This window comes from Durio zibethinus, chromosome 3, assembly GCF_047325235.1.
Source record: "Durio zibethinus cultivar Kanyao isolate XHJ-2024 chromosome 3, ASM4732523v1, whole genome shotgun sequence".
Classification (NCBI taxonomy): Eukaryota; Viridiplantae; Streptophyta; class Magnoliopsida; order Malvales; family Malvaceae; genus Durio; species Durio zibethinus.
The window spans coordinates 37,967,586-37,991,692 of NC_143164.1; the positions used below are offsets into that span (position 1 = coordinate 37,967,586).

The window sequence follows — 24,107 nt, forward strand, 5'->3', positions numbered from 1 at the left end:
ACATTTGAGAATTATAAATAATGTACCAGAAGGGCAGCACTATAGTCGACATCCATTATATAATAATAAAAAGATTTTTATTTAGAGTTGCATGAGATCATTAGAAATCTTAAAATTTAGAAGAGATTTTCATAAGACTTTGATTTTTGAAATAAAAAGTTATTTTTACTTTTAGTTTATACCATATAGTGACAATAAAAAAAGGCTTATGTCTTATACTTCACTCAACAATTTAAAATAAATATAAAAAACTTTTGGTATTTTCTATTTCATAGCTTCTTAAGAAAGCTAAAATAAAAACTAGAGAAAAGAAAGAAGAAAGAAAAAAAAAAAAAAGGCACAACATTTGTTGCATATGTTCCTCCATAAATTATAGAAAAAAAAAAGTCTTTAAGTAAAAAAGAAGGTAAAGGTGTGGAGATCTATTTTATTTTACATTTAAACAAGGTGAAGGGAGAAAGAAAATTCTACAATTGATGAGTATGTAAACTTTCAAATTTTAATTTTAAATTGAGAATTAATTTTTATATTAATAATTACTTGAATAATAAGTTAAAATATTACATTTTTGTGTTATTATTATTATTATTATTATTATTATTATTTAATAGATGATATCATATTTCGAGTGTTTGTTAAACTATTAGATGAATTGAATGTATGTGAATATAGTAATTTACTTACTTTGCAATTTAATTATAATTAAATTGTTCGATTAATAAAATTATTAAATTTAATAATTGAGTAATTTTTTTTAAAGAATGATAGATGGTTTGACAATTTCTAATGATTTTTAATAAAAAAACATTATATTAATTTTTTATATAAAAAATTATAAATAATAAAATCTCGAATCTCTTAAATATCAAATTTTAAAAATAATTTCACTAATCAATTCAACTAAGTTCGAATTTTATTATATTAATTTATTACCTTTGCTTTTTAAAATTTTCTAATCAAATGTAATTATATTTTAACTCTTTTAATTTTTTTTCCCCAAATCGCCTTTCTTTCGTTTCCCTCCCTTCTTTTGCTTCTGCTTCCAAACTCCCTCGATTCCAATTTTAATTAAAATTTTCTTTCAAATTCCAAATCCTAAAAATCTAAAAATCCCATTCAAAGAAAAACAAAATGCCAAACTTTCCTTTTCCTTCTTTTCGTTGTTTATTTTTTGTTTTTTAAATCTTCTGTTTCTTTTGGCCCCCTTCTGCTTTTTTTTTTTTTTTTTTTTTTAGGGTTTTTATTGGGAGTTTGATGAAGGTTCGAGAAGCTACGGTTTGGATTAATCGGCAAGATAATACTGTAATTTTTGGTTGATTCGAGACAATGAGTGCCGTCAACATTACAAACGTTACCGTTCTGGATAATCCGGCATCATTCTTGACTCCTTTTCAGTTCGAGATTTCCTACGAGTGTTTGACTCCTCTTAAAGACGGTACTTTTTCTAAGTTTTTTTTTTCTTGGTTTCAAATGCTTTTAGTGTTTTAATTTTTGTATTCTTTTAATGAATTTTTAAGTTAGGGTTTGGATTATGGTTAAGGTTGTGGATTTTATCTTTGTTCCTTTTTCTGTTTGTTTAATGAGAAAATGGTGGGAAAAGAAAAGGATTTAGCATGCTTTAATGAGGTTATTTAGTTAGTTGGTGGTGTAACTCAGGGTTAGGGTTAGAAGTGGAAGATTACTTGCAGGTTTTGATGCAGGTTTTGGTTTGACGAGCGTAGAAAGCGTGTTTTCAAGAATGAAACTTAGAAGGGGGAATTTGTTGTAATTTCTATTCTGGAGAAAATTAAGCTTTGTGTGAGATGGCAAATATATATATATATATATATATATATATATATATATCATTCCTGCTTTTGAACAAGAAAAGAAAGAAGAAACTTGTTTTAAGTTGTAAAGGAAATTTCTTTTTACTTAGTTAAGTTTCCTTTTGGGTTTGCTTAATTTCATCGGCAAGTTAATGGTTACTCTCTTTGATTTCCAATGGATTGCCATATGGATATTTTCAGACAACTTAAGCAAGAACCTAGGGAATGGACTAGAGTTATGGTTTAAGTAGAATGGATTGCTCATAGTCATCATGTACGAAAGCATTCTGAAGTTTCTAGAATAAAAAAATGTGGGTATGTATGGTTATGCCAATTGTATGGGTAGAAGAGCTGCCTTTTGGCTCATTGACCTGCTTTTGTATGTTTTAGCTGGGAAGACTTTAGTGCATGTTACTTGGACTTGGAGTTGAGTTCCAGACATGAATATGTGTCTAACATGGTTGCTGTCCATTTTTCTCAAGTCTTTTGTTACATTTGGAAGGTTAGAATTCCATACACATCCACATTGGGGGTTGGAATGTGTCTGAATGGGTGCTTCAGGAAAATGAGGATTCACAAAACATAGATTTAGGTGAATCATTTCGAGCTTCTACTCTTTATTTATGGTTTCTGAGATCTATTTATTAGCTCCTACAATTCATATTATGTCAGTGCAGCAAGATGGTTGGCCTTATTGCCAATGAGTGGTAAGAGATGCATAGATGCATATGTAATTCTTGCTGACTCTGAATGGAACAGAGTTATCTTTGATTTGGAAATTGAATCAATTTAAAAGTTCCTGGATATGTTTTGGCAGAAAATTATGAGGTGCATCAATACTTTAGCATGTTAGATTAACTTTCATTCTGAGTTTTTATGTGGGGGTTTTCTGACACTTCACTGTTACATAGATTAGCTACTAACATTTGCTGTCTTGTATATGCTTGTACTCATTATCTAAATGTAGACCCACATTGTCAATCTTGATTCCCTGCTAAAAAATAGGAGTATTGCAATTTTATCTGCAGTAGATCACTCATTTGGTTTCTCATGTCCTTGGTTTTAGTTCAGAATAAAGCTTAAAGCTTCTTTAAATTAGCACTTCTTAGCATGGACCTATATTTTATTTTTGTTAGGCATGAATACCTATTTTGTTATGATAAGTTTTTGTTAATTTCTCATCTATTTTCGAGATTAAAATATATTCATGTTTTAATGGAACTGCAGATTTAGAATGGAAACTTATCTACGTGGGATCTGCGGAAGATGAGACTTATGATCAACTACTGGAGAGTGTACTTGTTGGACCTGTTAATATTGGAAATTACCGTTTTGTATTACAGGCAATCTCTTCCGACTCCTAGTTTTAGTTGTTTACGATTTATGTATTTAATGTGTCTGTTTTTACTTCTTACTTCTGTCCTTGAATATGTTGTAGGCAGATCCACCAGACCCATCAAGGATACGTGAAGAAGACATTATAGGTGTAACAGTTCTTCTCTTGACATGTTCATATCTTAGCCAAGAATTTGTGCGAGTGGGCTACTATGTTAACAATGATTATGATGATGAGCAGCTTAGAGAGGAACCTCCCCCAAAGGTCTTGATTGAGAAAGTCCAAAGAAATATTCTAACTGATAAACCCAGGGTGACAAAGTTCCCCATAAATTTCCACCCTGAGAATGGTGGAAACGAAGAACCCCCTTCAGCTGATCACCCTGTTGAGAGGGAGGGAAATGAGGAACTCGCTGCTTCACCAAATCAAAAAGAGGAGCAGGAACCTTAAAATTTCAACTTGTAGGCATTGCCGGTATTCAAGATACATATCCCGGTAGCTATTTTGGTGATTGAACTCCAAATCTGAACCACAGCTTGACAATTGGATGAAGATGGTTAATGAAGTAACGGTTCAGAAATGCTGGGCTGTTTTTGGTTGTTAGAGTAACTGTTTAACTCGGATGATTGCCTCCGGCACTTAGCAGTGGATTTCCAAGTTTGTAGCATGCTTCTGTCAGCTTTACCATCTCAAACATACCCTTTTCTCACTTGCTCTTACTAGCATTGTGATTTTGTTTACATTGACTGTTGTGAATTAAAATAAAATTTATGTGATATTAATAAATTAAATTAAAATTTATTATATAGCATACTTAATATACGAGAAAAATAAAATAAAATAAAATTTTTTTTTATTTTTGTTTATTTAAAAATTTTTTTAAAAGATTCAACTGATTATAATTTGATTGATTAGATTTTAATAGGAAATTTTATTTTATTTATTTAAAAATTTAATTACATTAAATAAAATATTTAAGTTTTAATTAATTATAATAAAAGATTAAAATTTTAAATGAACATTAAATTATAATTTAAAATATTTTTAAACCTCTGAAAAATGGGGCAAGCTAACCATCACATCAGCAAAAACATTTAATTGCCCTGACAATAAATTCTTTTTTTTTTGGTTCACAGATCGAACATATGTTTCCCAATTACATTGAAGTTTGTGGCACTGATTTAATTGTTAAAATTTGTCATAATCTAAATCTATTGAAGACTTAAAAAAATAATAATAATAAACGGACAGAAAATCCACCACGGAATGTAATTTCCGTGATCCCACGTGATGAACGCCAATAAGGGGCCTTAAATAAGGGGTTTGTCCAAAGAAAGAACAAGAAAAAAGAAGAAAATGGAAGAGGCATTGCTAGGTGGAAAAGAGGAAGAAAAATGGAAGTTAACATGGAATGGGTTTGGAGAGGAGCTGAAGAAGGTGAGCTACATGGCGTTGCGGATGGTGGCTGTATCTGTGTCGCGGTACCTTTCCCAATTACATTGAAGTTTGTGGCACTGATTTAATTGTTAAAATTTGTCATAAACTAAATTTATTGGAGACTTTGAAAAAAAAAAATATAAATGGAAAGAAAATCCGCCACGGATTGTAATTTCCGTGGTCCCACGTGATAAACGCCAATAAGGGGCCTTAAATAAGGGGGCTGTCCAAAGAAAGAACGAGAAAGAGGAAGAAAATGGAAGAGGCATTGCTAGGTGGAAAAGAGGAAGAAAAATGGAAGTTAACATGGAATGGGTTTGGAGAGGAGCTGAAGAAGGTGAGCTACATGGCGTTGCCAATGGTGGCTGTGTCTGTGTCACAGTACCTTTTGCAGGTCATATCGGTGATGATGGTTGGTCACCTTGGCGAGCTAGCTCTTTCCGGGGTTGCCATAGGATCCTCCTTCACTAATGTCACTGGCTTCAGCTTTATTGTAATGTTTCTCTTCTTTCCCTCCCTTGTTGTCCTTGTGCTTAATTTTCACTTTCAAAACTAAAATTTGCACTCATAATCATCTAACCAGCTTGGAATTTTGGATGGACATATAGTTGAAAATGGTGTACACACTACTTATTTGTTGTAGAGTATAAATATATATATATATATATAGCATAACTAAAGATCATATATTTGGTTATTAGAAAGGGAATTCTATATGGTTCATCACCCAAATATAGAATCAATCTTTGTTTTCAATTAGTGAAATTAATGTTAAATGAACTTCTGGGAGAAAACAAAGTTAAATCCTCATCCAATTTAGCTTAATTTCTTAGAATATAAAACTCTTTACTTTCATATGGACTTTGGATAAATTCAAAAAAGTACCAGACACAGGACATGTACAAGATAATTTACAATTAATAATTGGCTACTTAATTGGTTTTTAGCTTCATTTGTTTTAAAGTTATAATATATATATATTTAAGAAAAGAGAATTGCAATTAATGCATTGATTCTCTTTTTAATGTATTAAATGCAATTTTTAAATAAGTAATATATTAATTTCTTTGATTAATGTCTATAAACACAAGTTAATTGACCCTACAATATATAATTCATAAGCTTAATTTCTATATTCCTTTCTCCCCAACCAACTTATTGAGGTAGCATCAGATTAGCAATTTGTCTAACTGTATTTAATTAGTGTAACAGATTGTCAAATAAAAAAAATAAATTGTATTCAACGTATCAGGCTTGAGTCATAAGTTCATACCAAATTTAAGAATATCCCTGACCCTCTTATAAAAATAATATTAATGAGAATTGATTTTTAAAACGAAAAACATGGCTTAGCTGGCAATCTTACCCAAAAGATCTTTCCGGGATCTTCTAGGATTAGGTGAACTCTTTTGTCAAAAGCTCAACCGGAAATTTTATGTGAAATTGATATTTTATCGGAACATCCTGTGATTTAGATGGACAAAAGTTGATTTACTGCTTCCATCCCTACTTCTCTCTCCATTAGCTTTCATGCATATTCGAAAAGAGTTCAAAATTTTAACGATATTTAATGAAGTCTACTTTTTTCTTGTAAAAAAGGCACATGAAAAGAGACAGCTTGATTTCCTAAAAGAATAATATATATATATACACACACAGAGAACAGAGAGAAAGAGAAACATTGTCTCACTTTACCATTAGTTGTCATTTTGTGAATTATTGCCATTACTCAGCCATGTGGAGTGTGGACCACAAACTTTATTTGCTTTTAACGCAAGAAGTTTGGTACACTTTATTCATCCCTTTTTATTTTTTATTTTTTAAATGAAACCTGACAATTATAACTTAATTAAGGGTAAAACAGTTTGGTTTGCATTCTTCATAGCTAGATGTTCATCACTTTTCTTGATTAATCCTCATCCTTGTTTGGTAAACTTTGAAGACCAACTCCAAAATTTAAAAAAAAAATAAAAAATTTAAACAAATGAAAATTGAAGTATCAATACTAAAACTGTCAAATCCATTGTTTCTAATTATATTTTAAACAACTTGTATCAAAAAATTCATCCATGTTTTTAGAATTCGAACATGAAATTTTTAATTCTAATTATTAAAGCCTTCGTCTCTTGAGTACTTGAAGATATTTTATTCAATTTTGGTCTTACGGGCTTTGGATGTTTGGATAAGATATAATATTTTTTATTTTTATTTTTTAATTTTTATATTATATTTATTTTTTTATTTATACTTAATAAATATTTTAAATTTATTATAATTCTTATCTCATGTGTATTTAATAAATATGAGTAATTTTTATACTCATAACTTAAAAAAAAAATTATTTTTTTAATATTTTTATTTTTATCTTGTATATTTAGATAATTTTTTATTAACATATACTTTTTTAATAAAATATATTAATTTTAATTAATTTAAAATAATAATTTATATTATTTAATAAAAAAATTTATTTATTAAATATATAAAAAATATAAGATGTAAATATAAAACATATACTATATTATCTATTCTCATCTCCATATTCAATAAAAATTTAAAATCATACATCTTCATCCATATTCCCGTAATATAATATATGTTCACATCTACGTTTGAATAAAAAATTGAATTTCCTCTTACATGCGAGTGAAATTGACTTTATTAACCTTTACACCACTTTGGGTTAAAGTGTTTTATTATGGAAAAAAAGCTGCATGTGATAATTTTGCTAAATGGACATTAATTTATATGGAGGCCCAACAATTTTATTCCATGGTTCCAGCCCATGGAATATGCGACACAATATTCAAACGCCCAATCTTTATCTCATATTTGTTAGAAGTTTTTTTTGGCATATATATATATATTTCTTACATTTAATGAGTCTTTTATTTATTTATTGTTTTTTAATATATACTAATGAAATATGTTACAATCTTCTAATCCCATGGTGAAATTTTTGAAATCCACGGACAATGTATTTGATATTTTATATTTATATATAATTTTAACGATATAGCATTTAAAAACATGAAATGAACTTTTTTTGCTTGATTTTCAGAATGTTTCATTGTTCATAGAAGTCTTGATTCTCAATATCTGAATTTGAAATTAGTGACATTTATTTTTATTATGTTCCAAATTAATAGTTTGGAATGGCTGGTGCATTGGAAACTCTATGCGGACAAGCTTATGGAGCACAACAATATCAAAAGTTTGGAACTTACACTTACTGTTCCATAATTTGTCTCATTCCTGTTTGTATTCCAATATGCTTTCTGTGGATATTCATGGACAAGCTGTTAGTATTGATGGGGCAGGACCCTGAAATTGCAATGGTAGCTGGCAGATATGCAATCTGGCTCATTCCTGCATTGTTTGCCTACCCATTTCTTCAGTCATTAATTCGCTATTTCCAGTGTCAGGGCTTGACTCTTCCATTGTTCTTGAGCTCTTCTGCAGCTCTCTGTCTCCATATACCTCTCTGTTGGACTCTACTATACAAAACAAAATTAGGAATTATCGGGGCGGCTTTATCAATCGGATTATCTCTCTGGTTTAATGTCATATTGCTTGGGACTTACATGAGCTACTCTTCATTATGTGAGAAATCTCGTGCTCTCATCTTCAATCACATTTTCTTAATCATCAAGGAGTTCTTTAGCTATGGACTCCCTTCTGCTGTAATGGTTTGGTAATGTACAACCTTTTCTTTGGGGGTACTTTTTCAGCTTTCTTGGGTTTAGATTTGTTTCCAGTTTCTAACAATACTCTCTTCTATTCTGTTAATTCTAGTCTTGAATGGTGGTCATTCGAGCTACTTATACTGCTATCAGGACTTTTACCTAATTCAATGCTTGAAACATCAGTTCTGTCAGTATGGTAAGCTTCTAAACGAGAAATTTTGTGTTTCGAAACTTCAATCTTCAGTTCAGCTTTTTTTTTTTTTTTTAGTACAAGTTTCTCAAACAAGAATGCTACTAATGTCTCTTGACTTTTGCGATGGGAAGCCTTACAATCACTTCATTACACTTCTTCGTACCATACGGGATTAGCGCTGCTGCAAGGTTAAATCCTTAATTTTTTTTCTTGTACAAAAATTCTGCTTATATTTTAGCAGTAAACATATGTTTCTACTCTAAATTGTGTGGTTTTTATGAGTATAATTGATTATATGCCTATGCTACTTTGCAGCACCCGAGTTTCAAACGAATTAGGAGCGGGTAATCCACAAGCAGCTCAACTATCTGTAATTGTTGCAATGGTAATTGCAGCTATAGAGCCACTCGTAGTGGCAATTGTCCTCTTTTGCTGCCGCTACGATTTCGGATACTTGTTTAGCAATGAAAAGGAAATTGTCAATTATGTTGCAGAAATGATTCCACTACTTTGCATTTCGGTTTTAATGGATAGCTTACAAGCAGTACTTTCTGGTAAGTTCCCTGCTTTGACAGCAACTATTATATGCAAGTTCTAACACGTTCCCTTGTGTACAAGTCGGATGGATAGGATACTAGGTGAAGAAATATAAAAAAACAGAGAAGGATTTTTTGGGACTCGAACTGATACAACCAATTACCCCAAAAGTATAAATTGATAGAAAATAAATCAACTATTTAATTAAGTTGTAAAATAATTCTTGCTTTGTGTGTTAATTAGGTGTGTCCAGAGGAACTGGGTGGCAGCACATCGGAGCCTATGTGAATCTTGGGGCATATTACCTTGTAGGAGTTCCAGTAGCAGCCGTGTTGTGTTTTGGTCTAAATTTGAGAGGGAAGGGGCTTTGGATGGGAATATTGGCAGGGTCTACTGTTCAAGCATCGCTCCTTGCTCTCGTTACTGGCATCACAAATTGGCAAAAACAGGTTTCATTATAAATTCTCTCCTTTATGCATAGGCATATATAGCAGCTTATTTCTTCTGCCAAAGCATACATAAAACAAAAAAAAGAAAAACTTTTTATTGAAAATTGCAGGCAAGGAATGCGAGGGAAAGAATATTAGAGGGGTCAATCACAGCAAAGAATGAGTCAGCTTGAACAAGTCCAAGAAAAAGGAAGGAAAAGACCATGAGTATCTATGTTTCCTTCAATTGATTTTTAATCGACCATTTCTTGTATAAGTTTGGTGTAGTAGTGATGTGCAACCCAGAATTCTAGAATTATTTCTGTTGGGTTTTGAGTTTGAGTTTCAACGTTAAAAGAGAAATAAAGATTGCCAACAAAATGTTGTTTTGAATGATATGATGGATTCCCTGAAGTCATTTCCGGGCTCAAGAGTCTAATCCCAAATTCTATGTGTTTGCTCCAACTTGATATTTGATTGTCTTCAAGTAAATGTTGGTTTGTTGTTTTTTTCCTCAGTATAAATTTATTTGATTTATTATATATGTACCTGCTTTTTTTTTTAAAGCTGACTCTAAAATATTTCGACCCTAAAATTTGTCCATGAAATAAAATATCCTTTGACAAACAAAATAAATAATTCTTTCTGTAGACCGTTGAGTTTGTTTGTTGTTAACATTTTGATTTTATGATAGATTAGCAAAATGGTAGACTCTAAATTAGTTTGAAGCAGAGAATATTGTGTGACTCTAAATTCTTTTTACTAACGAATCATGGGATCTTGACCATCGCAAAACTACAGTTTAATATTACTATAATATTAAGTAGTGTCTTTATCATGCTTCGTTTTGCCATTTTGGTTTCAAGGAGCTTAATTAGTGGACAAGAAAATTTTGAATTAGATAATAACATGATCATGATTTTTAACCCAAAATTTTTATTCAAGTCCTGCAGATCACATCTTATTCAGCAAATTAAGATTAATTAAAAAGTTCAACTGGAAACTTTATGTCCAAATAATATAAAATAGCCTCATAATAAAACCAAAAACACAATTACCAAATAAATTTCGAATGGGAAAATGAAAAGAAAATTCATTTCTATATACAACAAGTCAAATTCATATATATATAAATTTGTTTATACATAACTACTACAATTGCAATTGAAAAAGTTACATATCTTCCTCGATAGATCAAAGGAAAAAGGAAGGAGAAGAAGAGAAAGCTACATAACCTTCATTTGCTTCATAGAGAGACAGGAAGTTTCCTTGAGCCGCAGCTTTGCTTGTTTAGTGCTGGAATATAAACTCCAAAGGCTATTATTAATTTATAACATCGTAGTAACTAGTATGGTGGAGGAGGGCGATTCCAAGGCGGAGGTGGTCTATATGGATCAAAATATGGCGGCGGAGGAGGTCCAGGTGGTCCTGGCAGTGGTAAGAAAGCATGAGGTGGCGATGGTGGTGGACCTGGTGGAGGGTGGTGATGTGGGGGTGGAGGAGGAGGTGCAGCATAGTATTCAGAACGTGGTGGTGGTGGCGGTGGTGGTGCACCATAAAAGTTTGGTGGTGGTGGTGGCGGTGCACCATGAAAGTTAGGTGGTGGTGGCGGCGGTGCACCATACAAGTTCGGTGGTGGTGGTGCAAAAGGGTCTGGTGGTGGTGGGGAGGGTGGGTGCCTATGGAACGCCATTGTTGTGGTAGAAGAAACTGTTTATCTTTTAATTATTCACTAGATTGATAGTGGCCTATGTAGATGGAAAGAAATTGAGGGAATTGAAAACGAAATAGATGGCCAGATGTTATCGATTGATTTGAGACGGTTAGATATTTTTTTTTGGCCAATATTTGAGACTGTTAGTTGGATGACTGGTAGACGAGGAACGTGCATATACAAAGAATTCAAATCGATAGTATATAGGATACATCACTAAGAAAATGACGCATTAGCGATAATTTTATAATGATTTTTCATTTACAAATATCATTAATTTTTGTGTTTTTATAAAATTTAATGTGTTTATTATCAAAATATCATTAAATATTTAAATAATAATATTTTATTTATAAATGTCACATAAAATTTAATATCAACGATATTTCTTGATTAAAATGTCTTAAATAATTTTGTTTTAAAAATTTTAGTGAATATTAAAGGTATATTTTTAGCAGATAATACTTTCAATAATTATCTAATAAAAAATTATATGAGATTATTAAAGATGTTTTTTACAAGAAATGCTTTTAATAATTGAACAAAAAAATTTCATAGGCTTATTGAAGTTGTTTTTGTTTAAAAATGCATTCAATAAATATCATATTAAAATGTTTAGATTGTACGGATATTAACCATTAGGCTATATTTTTGATCCCTCATTTTAGCCTTTTTGGAGTTTTTGCAGAGATTATTTGTAATTGATTATTCTAAGTATTTTTTTGACAAAAATGCCATCACCAATTGCTTTAAAAAATTTTACAAAGAATATTGAAGGCGTTTTTTTGTAGAGAAACGTCCTTAATAATCTATAAGAAAAATATGGAGCCAATTCTTGAAGGTGTTTTTGGCAAAACTCGCCTTCTATAATTCAATCAATAAATTTTTGTTGTGATTATTAAAGATAATTTTTTGTAAAAAATACCATCAATAATCTATAGACAAAAGTTTAAATGGATATTTTAAGGTATTTTTAGCTCAAAACACCTTTAATATTCTAGATGATAAATTTTAATGGTCGGATTATTGAAGGTGGTTATATCCCAAAACGCTTTCAATAACATTTTGTTAGGGATTATTTAATGTGTTACCCGTAAGAAAACACCTTTCATAATCCATTCGATTAATTTTTAGTTGGTATTATTGAAGGCGTTTTAAAAAAACACCTTCAATAATTTATACAAAAAAGATGAGACGAATTCTTGAAGGTATTTTTTACCCAAAACACCTTTAATGTTTCACACAATAAATTTTTGAGGGATTATTGAAGGTGGTTTTGGTAAAAAATACCTTTAATATTCTAGACGATAAATTTTAATGATCGGTTTATTGAAGGCGGTTATATCCAAAAACGCCTTTAATAACATTTTGTTAAGAATTATTTAAGGCGTTATTCGTAGGAAAACGCCTTTCATAATCCATTCGATTAATATTTAATTGATATTATTGAAGTCATTTTTTTAAAAAATACATTCAATAATCCATACAAAAAAGACGCGATTGATTCTTGAAAGCGTTTTTTTGCCCAAAACGCCTTTAATATTCCATACAATAAATTTTTGGGGTGATTATTGAAGGCAGTTTTGGTTAAAAACGTCTTTAAATTTTTTTGTTAGGGATGATTCAAGGTATTTTTTTGCTAAAAACGCATTCATTAATCCCATAAAAAAATATTTGATATTATATATGTCAAGTTAGTTGTAGGTTTATGCTTAGAAAACGTTTGTTGTCAGTTGTATATTATTGCCCAAAAAATATTTGGTTTATATATGTGATACTACGAATTACATTTTAGAATTTACATAATAAACATTGTTGTATTTCAATAAATTGACCACACATCTGAAATTAAAACTGATAACATTGTCATATTAATATATTTTTCTGAAATAATCGTACTTAATAATTTATTAAGTACACATAGTGTATTCATATTAAGTATAACAATAATATTAAACCAATACCGCAATGTACAAACTTAAAGTTTCCATTCAACATGACATGTTCAAAACATTATAACAATTTGTTCCTTATATATTTACATTCAACCAACAATGTCTAACTTGAAGGTTTATCAACACTGATAAATGATAATACATAATCAAACTACTTTTTACGGACTTCATCCAATTCCTCTTCCGTGAATCTTTCTTTACTCTCCCATTAAAAAAAAAATCAGAAGTAAATGCTAAAAAATGAGAACATAATGTACCTTTTTATTTTTTTGAAGATATAACAAGTTTATGAAATTTATACTAACCTTGAATGGTATGGTCATAAAATCATGTAGCACTATCTTCTGCATAAAACGAAAGATATAATATCCACATGTAGTATTACTGGGTTGACAAAGTGCCTGAAAATTAAATTGAGTAGGTTTAAAAAATATTTATCTACACAAACTCAGCATAAAAGAATATATTTCATATTTACCGGTAATGACACCCATTTCGATTTCTTTATCTTCTTATCGAATGTAGATATTACCTTAAATTGAAAAAAAATTACTTAATACATAAGTAAAATTACTTATGAAGAAACAAAAGATATATAATATAATAAAGTGTAATACCTCTTTATAAAAGTTTGAATATCGGGGTTAGGCATCGCTGTTAGATTAACTGAATTAAGTAAGTATGACGTTAAGGATTTGGTGTCAATCACAATAAGTACCCAATAACGACTGCAAAATAATAACAATGATATACTCAGATTACGCATTAGATCAAATTTGGGTAAGGTTCGAGTAATTAAGGTTGAAATATAACTATGCATTATACGAGAGCAAATAATAATCAACTGATCTTTTCATACATAGGATCACATGATTAGCACGATAAGCGACTGTGCCACTCTGCTCACTAATGAAGTTGGGGTCAATGAATCTAAATATGTTGATCAACTGTCTCCCTTTGAGCTCTTTATATAAGAAGTTACACGATAATAATCAACCTGCTAGTTAGTATTACACCCTAATATAGATTATTACATATTGAATGTGCATATTTGTATTTATAAGCTAACCTCATATAAGCAACGATATCAACTGCTAATAATTCATTCAGTTCACAAAATTCTTTAACCTCCATCATGCCAATGAAAGAAAATGATGGTTTATCAAATAACTCATCATCAGACTCAATGGTTATGAAGTTTCCTCTTGATAAATGCTCCAACAAATATTTGGATAACTTATTCATGGAAGCTTGAGCAAAGGTCATACTGCGAACATCCTACTACAATATTTAATGAAATATAAGTATTAAAACCAAATCAATCAATATAATAAACAAATTAATATTAAAATTATAAATAATATCATACTTTTTGGGTGGTAGCAGAGGATAAGTTCACTTCCTTACTTGCAACAGAAGCTTTTCCTACGGGGATGATGCTGTCAGACCGGTGTACTAGCATGTTATGCTGTATTGCTACCAACATGGACTCTAAAACAGCTAGTCATTGAGGCTTTGCTCCTGATTATCAATTCGTTGCTGTTATTGCTCAATGATTGCTTCATATTGTGTATTTTTCATTCGCGAAGTTTTTTGTTGACTACTAAAAAACTTTGATGGCAAGATAAATTTATCAACCCACGAACCTGACCAGGTCTTTCTTTAGCGTCTAATGCTTAAGACAAATGATCTTCACCATACTGGGTTGCCAGTTCACCAGATTTGACTTTGACAACATAATTATCTTAAAAGATAATAATAAGATGGGCTGTAAGAATAAATCTATACAAGCTAGTATACACTTATACATACAACCACAATGCCAGTCATACATTATAATAAAAAATAGTTATACATATAATTTTTTTTGTCATTTTCTCGGTTGCTTATCTGTAAAGAATCTATCCTTTCATAGATGTCCTTATTTTCAGACATCCCATATGAAAAGTTTTGTACCAGAGCTCGCTAATTTCTATTAAATTACCGTAATAAAAAAATCAGAATGTATGAAATGAATGTTCATAAATATTTATTAATGAGTATAAAATAAGTATGTGAATACATATAAGCTCATATTTCACATTTGCTTATCCCTTTCTTGTTGTCTGATGGTGATATTATTGTTTGGCCCGAATGTCCTGTTGCTATTCTTTGATTTTCTACAAAATCAAGAAATTACGTCAATCACATATGAAGATCAAAGGCTATATTGCATAAAGACTCATAAACAACTTTTAGGAAATGGGTTTGCGTATTGAGAAATCTTTTGAAAGTCGATATTAAACAAAATTTATCCAATCTTCAACACTTATGACATTTGCATATGCCGCATGTGGAATAGCTAATACATCACCTTCACTAGCCAGCGGTAAAGTATATTGGGTTCTCAATCTACTTTTAAAGTCTCTAAATGCTTTTCCAGCAGATTGCAACATAATCTTTTTATAGTCAATTAGGACATCGAATCGTTCCTAAATAAGTTAACACAATTAGTATGAATAAATTAAATTTTAATTATAAGATCATTTAACAAATTTTACGAAATAGTTGAATAAATATAGCACAATCGACTGCCATATATCATCATTTAGATCATTAGGAACTCGTCGCCAATCGGTGTACATAATGGAAATCTTATGACGGACAACGACTCCAATATGAGTAGCCATCTTGGCAACTCTTTCAGACACAGGCTACCCACATTGGTTGAAGTCAACATGAATTTTGTGTAACTCACTTTAATTTGTTTATTTGAGCCCCTTTCCTTTCTTTTTTGGCCTACAACTATGTCTTGTGCATGTTCATTAAAAAGAGAATGATGTTGTTCGAAGTCCATGATACCTGTAATCTTGATCATAATTATACTAATTACATATTATGACCGTTTAAATTTAACGTCATACGTAATTAAATACAACCAATATTATACTATGTACAAAAACACCATTTAGCACACCAATAAGCAATGTGCTGAGACACACCCTTCAACAAACCACTTAGAAACACCATTTAGCAAATCATTCAGCATATGATTTAGCCCCCCAATATCATACAAAACTATTCAGCAAAACAATATCAAACAACAAGGTTCAACAAATTATTTAGTATATGATTCAGCCCTTCAATATCATACAATACCATTTGACAATACAATATCAAACAATAAGGTACAACAAACAATTCGACATACGATTTAGTCCCCCAATATCGTACAATACCATTCAACAAAAAATATTAGACAACAAGGTTCAGTAAATTACAATATTTAAGGCGTACTACATAGAAACAACATACTTGTAATGAAAGATGCTTGGACGACTATGCTTACAGTGAAGTTAATGAAAATATATAAACGCATATGTAAATATTAAGGAATTGAAAAAAAATCTTTATCGAATATTATAAATAATACAGTAAACTAAAAAAAAAGACTCACCAATTAAAAAAGAGGTGCACACATTTGATTTGTTGAAGGTCGGTGTGACAATAGGGATAAAAGAAACCAATGGTCTTATAAAAATGTGTTTAAGGGTTTGGTTTGATTGAATAACGCAGCTTTTAATTATTTTGTGTACTAGCAGTTTGTGATTCTGATGTTCAAGGCAGGGAAATGAATATAAAAATTATTATTAAAGGCATTTCTCTGAAAACAACATCTTCAATAATCCACTTAAAATTTTATTAGAGATTATTGAAGATGTTTTTTTACAAAAAGACGCCTTTAGTAATCAAAAAAATAAATTTTCAACAAAATTATTAAAGGCATTTATCTTAAAAAAATGCTTTTGATAATTTTTAAAAATTATTAAAGGCATTTCGAGTAGAAAATCACCTTCACTGATATGTTTGTGATAAGGATGGAGGGAATTATTGATGGCGTATTATGTAGAAAACACCTTAAAAAATTATGGACTTCAAAAGTTTATAACAAATTATTGAAGGTGTTTTATAATTAAAGACGCCTTTAATAAACCTAAAATTTTTTTAAAGAAAATTATTAAAGGCGGTTGTTATCTGCAAACGCCTTCATTAATTATCTACAAAAATTTTAAAAAATTATTGCAGGCATTTTTCTTGAATATACGCCTTCAATAACCGTGTTAAAATTTGTGTGACAATATATTAAAGGCGTTTTACATTAGAAGATGCCTTTAATAATCTCAACAAATTCTAGAAGAAAATTATTGAAGGCGTTTATTATCAAGAAACACCTTCAATTTTTATGAAGATAATTTAAAAGGAATTGTTGAAGGCGTTTGTTAGTAGAAGGCGCCTTTAATAAATCCAAAATTTTTTAGGGGAAAATTATTGAAAGTGTTTGTTATTAACAAATGCCATTAGTAATTATGTACTAAGTTTAAAGGAATTATTAGTGGTACATTGAAGGCATTTTTCAGTAGAAGATGCCTTAATAATCTCCAAAACTTTTTAAAGTAAATTATTGATGGCGGTTGTTATCTGTAAACACCTTCACTAATTATCTACAAAATTTAAAAAGAATTATTAAAGGTATTTTTTTAAAAATATTTGTATTCAATTACCATGTTAAAATTTGTGTAGCTATATATTGAAGGTGTTTTGCAGTAGAAGACGCTTTTAATAATCTCAACAAATTTTAGAAGGCTTTTATTATCTAAAAATGCCTTCAATATTTATGTAGATAATTTAAAAAGAATTATTGAAGGCATTTGTCAGTAGAAGACGCTTTTAATAATCTCAAAATTTTTTAGAGGGAAATCATTGAAGGTGTTTTTATGGAATAAATGCTTTCTATAACCGTAGTGGTATATTGAAGGTGTTTTCCAGTAAAATACGTCTTTAATAATCCAAAAATTTTTAAATTGAAATTATTGAAGGCAGTTGTTATAAAAAATACTTTTAATAATTATGTACGTAATGAAATGTACTCAGTGAATGTGTTTTTTTGAAATAAACGCTTTCACTAATCGTTAAAAATTTTAAATTCTCGATTATTGAAAGCGTATTTCACTATAAGATGTCATTAATAATACCAATAATTTTACTTAGAAATTATTCAATACGTTTGTACTTAAAATAAACTAAAAGCATTTAGTAATGGCGTTTTTCTACAATAAACATCTTCACTATTCGTCTTAAAATTTAAGCAGTGGAATATTGAAAGCGTTTTGCACTAGAAGATGCCTTCAATAAATTACTTCAAAAAATAAAACCAATTAGTCAAGGTATTTTTCTGGATTAAAAGCCTTCAATAACCCCTTAAATTTAAGTTTTGTATTATTAAAGGCATTTTTAATAGAAGACACCTTTAATAATCACAAACAATTTTAAAAAAAAAATTATTGAAGTTTTTTTTTTTTGTAAAAAATCATTTTCATTGATATTGTAAGATAAAAATGAGAGAGTTATTGAAGGCGTATTATGTAAAAAATACCTTCAATAAATACGCAAAAAATTTAGATGAAATTAGTGATGACATTTTTTTTTGCATAAATGTCTTTAATAATCCTAAACAATTTACTATGACTCTTTTAAAGGTGCCTATAATATATTCAAAAAGTATTTAGGATGAAAAAATTGTAGGCATTTTTCTTAGTCAACGCCTTCCAGAATCTGGTCTAATAAAAATTTTTCCAAACTTAGCGCATCCAATCACCAACTTCAAGCTTCATCTTCATTATTATACTATTTTTCTTTTCAGATCAAGTACAATTTACTTTCTCTTTCTTTCAGCTTTTAGTATTCGAGCATTATCTTTTAGAACCCTATTTCGACTATTCATTATTTATTTACTTTAGCTTTTACTTCATTCAACTATTCCTTTAGCTTTAGCAATTCACAATTTTTTTTTTGGTGTAAATAATTTTCTCCAAAACTCACCTTATTTCACCTTATTTCAACCCCAACTACAAATACTCTTTGGTACTAACTACGTTAGCAGCAGAGTTTTAACATTCATAATATCTGGTAGCTAATAAATTACTTCACAACAAAGAGTTTTCATTTTGTGTAAGTATTGGTCTTGTTATTATCTTTTGTTTAAAACATAGTAAACTTAAGTATTGTACTTGTTCATTTTCATATAAATTATTTATATACATTTGGTCTGATAATGTAATAAGTACTAAATGGATAAGAGTTGGATGCAAAAATCAAGATTAAGTCAAGAGTACAGAGATTGAGTGAAAATTTTTTTTAATTTTGCATTTGAGAATACAAATGAAGATAATATGATATTATACCCATGTGTGAAGTGTGCTAATATTGAGTGGTAAATGCATCAAGTTATTTTTGAACATTTAATTTGTATTGAATTTCTTTCTGGATATGTTAATTGATATTTTCATGAAGAGTCTGTAGCGTCATGGTCTTTCATTAGAGTTCTTTCAATTTCAAGGGCTCTCCAACACCAATATGATCCTTTTATAGTAAATGACATTGAAGGCATGTTGTGAGATACTTTTAACATTCATAACCAACATTTTCATAATCTTTTTCCCCAAAATGAAGGATTTAATCAGTCCAATGTTGAAATGCATGAATTTAGTAAACCTGGGATAGGTGTACATGACCAATAACCTAGAGAAGAAGCATCAAAGTTTTATAGGTTGCTTGAAGATATAAATGAAGAACTTTTTGAAAGATCGAAGCATTCAAGTTTATCTTTCTGTGTTCATCTTTTTCACTTAAAATGCTTATGTGAATGGACGAAAAACTCTTTGACTTTATTATTAGAGTTTATGAAAGAAATATTTTTTTTTTTGTGAAAATTCTTGAATCTTGTAAGAAATCAAAGAAGATGATCAAAGATTTAGGTCTCAGATATGAGAAAATTTATAGTTGTCCCAATGATTGCATGTTATATTAGGGGAATAGAAAAAATCAAGAATCTTGTCATTTGTGTAGTATTTCTTGTTGGGTGGACAAAAACCTCGATGAAAGATTGAATGAGGATGGTGATGATGTATGTGTCAAAAAGAAGCCTGTTAAGATTTTATACTATTTTTTATTAATATCAAGACTATAACGACTTTTCATGTCTTCCAAAACTACAGATTCAATGAGGTGGTATCATGAGAAACAGATGGATGATGGATCATTAAGGCATCCTGCAGATTCTTTGGCATGAAAATTATTTTATTCTAGGTTTTCAGACTTTGTATCTGATCCTCAAAATATTATGCTTAGACTAGCATTTGATGGATTCAACTTATTTAAAATAATGAGTACTTCTTATAGTACTTTGCCAATTATATTAATTTCTTACAATTTGCCACCATAGATTGCTATGAAGCAAAAATCATTTATATTGTCTGTGATAATTTTCAGGGAAAAAAGTCTGGCTAATGATATAAACATCTACTTACAACCTCTTATTAAAGAGTTAAAGTAATTATGAGAAGGAGTTGAGACTTATGATGCATCAAAAGAAGAAAACTTCAATATGTGTATTGCTTTATTATGAACTTTCAACGATTTTTTTACTTATGCAAATTTATCTGGTTAGAGTACAAAAGGTCGTTATGTTTATCCATGTTGTGCTGTATAGACATGTTCAACGTGATTACCTAATGGTAGGAAGTTCTGTTATATGGGACATCGTCGATGGTTAGATGATAATCATCGATTTAGATTTCAAAAATATTTCTTTAATAGAACTAAAGAGTTAAGGAGATCGCCTTTACCCATTAGTGGGTTTAATATCTTATCAAAGTTAAAAGATATCAATTTCACATATGAAAAAAATGACTCCATCAAGAAAAATAGTGAGGGACATCTTTGAAGGTGTCTGGCTTCGTATTACGCAAGTTGATGATACTCATACTCAAGTTGGTGATCTTGATGTTCAAAGTGATGAAGAAGACAATAAAGCAGATGACTCCAATGAGTCTGAGTTATGAAAAAAAATATTTTTTTTAAGTTACCTTATTGAGAATATAATTTATTATATCATAACCTTGATTTGATACACATAGAGAAGAATGTTTGCAAAAATTTTAGCAGGACAATTCTTAATATGAATAGAAGATCCAAAGATTACTTAAAGAGTTAGCTTGACCTAGTTGATATGGGGATTTTTCTAGACCTTTATTTGAAGTTACTTTCTAATGAAAAATATCGATTGCTTGCTACTTGTTTTAGGATTTCTAAAGCTAAAAAAGATGTGTTTTGCAAGATTTTGAAAAATGTCAAGTTTTGGATGGCTATGCGTCAAATATATCGAGATGTCTGAATTTGAAAGAGCGAAAACTTTTTTCATTGAAGTTACATGATTATCACATTTTGATGCAAGACTTACTTTCGATTGCTTTACGTTCATCAATGTCAAACCAAGTCACTTCTGTGGTAATTGAATTGAGTAACATATTTAAATCTCTATGTCAGAAATGTATGAATGTGAAAGAGCTTGAGAAACTTCAAGATCGAGCCATGATTACTTTATGTCATTTAGAGAAGATCTTCCCTCCAAACTTTTTTACTATTATGATGTATTTGGTTATCCACCTTCCATATGAAACAAAAGTCGGTGGGTCGATTTATTATCAATGGATGTATCTTATTGAAATGTATTATTTGTTAATAGATTGATTACATTTTTATAGATGATCAAGCCACTTTACTTAAAATAGCATATGACTAATGTTTTATCCTATAGATTTTTTGGGAAGTTAAAGTCTTATTGTCATAACTAATGCTATCCGAAAGGTTATATTGCTGAAAGATATTTAGCAGAAGAGTGTATGACATTTTGTTCTCGTTATTTGGAAGATATTGAAACTAGATTTAATAGACCATCGAGAAATGTTGGTATGTAGCATACAGACTTTGCCTATAATTATCTTTTTTAAAGTTTTGGACAACCAATAGGTAAAACTGAATTGGTGATGTTAGATGATAAATTTTGGGCACAAGCATATCGATATGTTCTTTTTTATCATGACTTAACTAAATCGTTTCATACGTAAGTTTTTTAGCAAGGAAGTTATTCATTACATTAAGAATAATTTATTATCTTTTATTTTTTTATTAATACTTTATCATGAGGCTTTATAGGGAGTATAGAAATAATTTGAGAAATCTTGCACATTATCGATGATCAAACCCTTGAGAGCTTGATAAGTTATTCGCTGAAAACTTTCATAAACTATTAGTAGTAACTGTAAGTAATGCCATACTTCTCATTATGAGAAATCTACATAGAATGCTTATGGTATAAATAACATTAATAACATATATATATTTATTTCACTTTTATAGGTTTGGAGTGAAAGGCTTGTTAGTGAAGAGGTGGAGTGTTTTTCACATGATTCAAACTGGATTGTGAAATGATACAAAGATTTCATCATCAATGGATTTAGATTTCACACTAAATCTCATGAGAGATTTAAAAGTACATAAAATTCAAGAGTTATTGTGACTTCATTAATTACTAGCTATGCTAGTGCTAGAGACACAAACCCTTTAGAGGAAAATATTGACTATTATGGCATGATTAATGACATCATTGAGTTAGATTATTATGGCAAGTGATAAGTTGTCTTATTTCAGTGTGATTGGGCTGATATGAATAGTGCAAAGAGTATTAAAAAAGATCAATATGGATTTATACTTGTGAATTTTTTTAGATTAATTTACATTGGACAACAACTCATCGATGAACCTTATGTTTTTTCATCTCAAGTCAAACAGTATTTTACTCTGAAGATCTCAAAGAGTTGGGTTGGTTTGTTGTTCTTCGAAATACACCTAAAGACTTATTTGATATGGGGTTAGATACCAAAGATGATGTTGAATATAAAACTGGATGTTATCCTTTTACTGAGCAAAACTTGGATGAAAATATCTCCAGTACCTACGCTCAGTGGGTTTGCGAAGACGTTATTGAAGACATTTATGAACCATGAAATGGTGCATCCATAATTTGTAATTCGAGTGTTTAAGACATAATGTAGTAAATGATTGTATGTAATTAATGTCACATTCGTTATTGTATAATTATTGTATTCTAAATCATACATTATCTTTTGATTTAATTAAATCGATATGTTTTTTATATATCATAGGTTTTGATTTATTAACTTTTCAATGTCTTTATATATGTTCTAAACTAATATCTTTTCTATATTCACTTTTATGATGTAGGGTAGCTATAATACGAAGGAGTAGGTTGAAAAGAAAACATATAAGAGATATTAGTTCAGAAATATTTGCGGTACCTGTAAATATTGGCTATGGACTGAATCTCTTGGAGGGAAATGAACGTACTGTTGGATCTAACTCCATCACTTCTAACCCTTCAACTTAGATTGGATCTAGCAATACGGGGGTCCAAATTTAGATAGTATCCCATCAATTGATTATGCTTTAAATTTGAATGTATGTATAATATACTCCAATTTTAGAATTTGAGTATAATGATAAAAGTATTACGATTTTACAAATTTATTTTTTATTTGTTATAGTTGATAATAGTGGTCGACGGAGGACCAGAGGCTAGACAACTTTGAAGGAATTGTTTGCACTACCTCCTAATGAGCGTATTGTAGTGTCTATAAATTCTGCTAGGCAATCGATTGGTGATGAGGCTCAACTGTTGGCTGAATTTCTAGGCATGCTAGCCCATAGTGGAATGAAATTGCCTATTTATTATGAAACATGGCATAAAGTTTTAGAAGAAGTTAAGGCTGATGCTTTAAACTTTATTGAGGTATTAGTGTAATTAATTAGATATAAAAATTTTTTTATTTTACATTTTGTTTACTTATTCAAACTTTTCTTATTGTATTATTACAGTCAATATTTGTACTTGAAATACCAACTTCATTTGTGCTTAAGTCATTGGAAAAGAAATGGAAAGATTATAAACATAGTTTGAAGAATAAATATTTCGATTGAAATACTACTATAGAGGCGATGATGGAAAATCTACCCCGTAATGTGATTAGGTGGCAATATGAACAATTAGTTAGATTTTGATTTTCAAGAAAATGAGAGGCACTAGTTTATAACTTTGTATAGTAGAATGAAATGATG

General features: G+C 29.8%; 2 protein-coding genes and 1 pseudogene across 3 annotated transcripts; all 3 read left to right on the plus strand.

Annotated features, from left to right (window-relative positions):
* The first annotated feature begins 1,003 nt into the window (after window positions 1–1,003).
* LOC111283900 (histone chaperone ASF1B-like) lies at window positions 1,004–3,945 on the plus strand. Its single transcript, XM_022872570.2, has 3 exons — window positions 1,004–1,435; window positions 3,036–3,151; window positions 3,247–3,945. Exons 1-3 carry the CDS (start codon window positions 1,327–1,329, stop codon window positions 3,592–3,594), a joined length of 573 nt encoding a protein of 190 aa, XP_022728305.1. The 5' UTR covers window positions 1,004–1,326; the 3' UTR covers window positions 3,595–3,945.
* An 876-nt stretch (window positions 3,946–4,821) lies between these two features.
* LOC111283696 (protein DETOXIFICATION 8-like) lies at window positions 4,822–9,821 on the plus strand. Of its 2 annotated transcripts, none has more exons than XM_089758841.1 (7): window positions 4,822–5,074; window positions 7,731–8,275; window positions 8,377–8,463; window positions 8,592–8,648; window positions 8,776–9,014; window positions 9,241–9,446; window positions 9,532–9,821. In XM_089758841.1, exons 1-7 carry the CDS (start codon window positions 4,838–4,840, stop codon window positions 9,607–9,609), a joined length of 1,449 nt encoding a protein of 482 aa, XP_089614967.1. In that variant the 5' UTR covers window positions 4,822–4,837; the 3' UTR covers window positions 9,610–9,821. The 2 variants fall into 2 exon arrangements, with proteins under 2 accessions (XP_089614967.1, XP_022728016.2); XM_022872281.2 differs by having other exon boundaries at window positions 9,557–9,821.
* An 11,403-nt stretch (window positions 9,822–21,224) lies between these two features.
* Window positions 21,225–23,379, plus strand: LOC149519837 (uncharacterized; annotated as a pseudogene).
* Window positions 23,380–24,107: the final 728 nt, after the last annotated feature.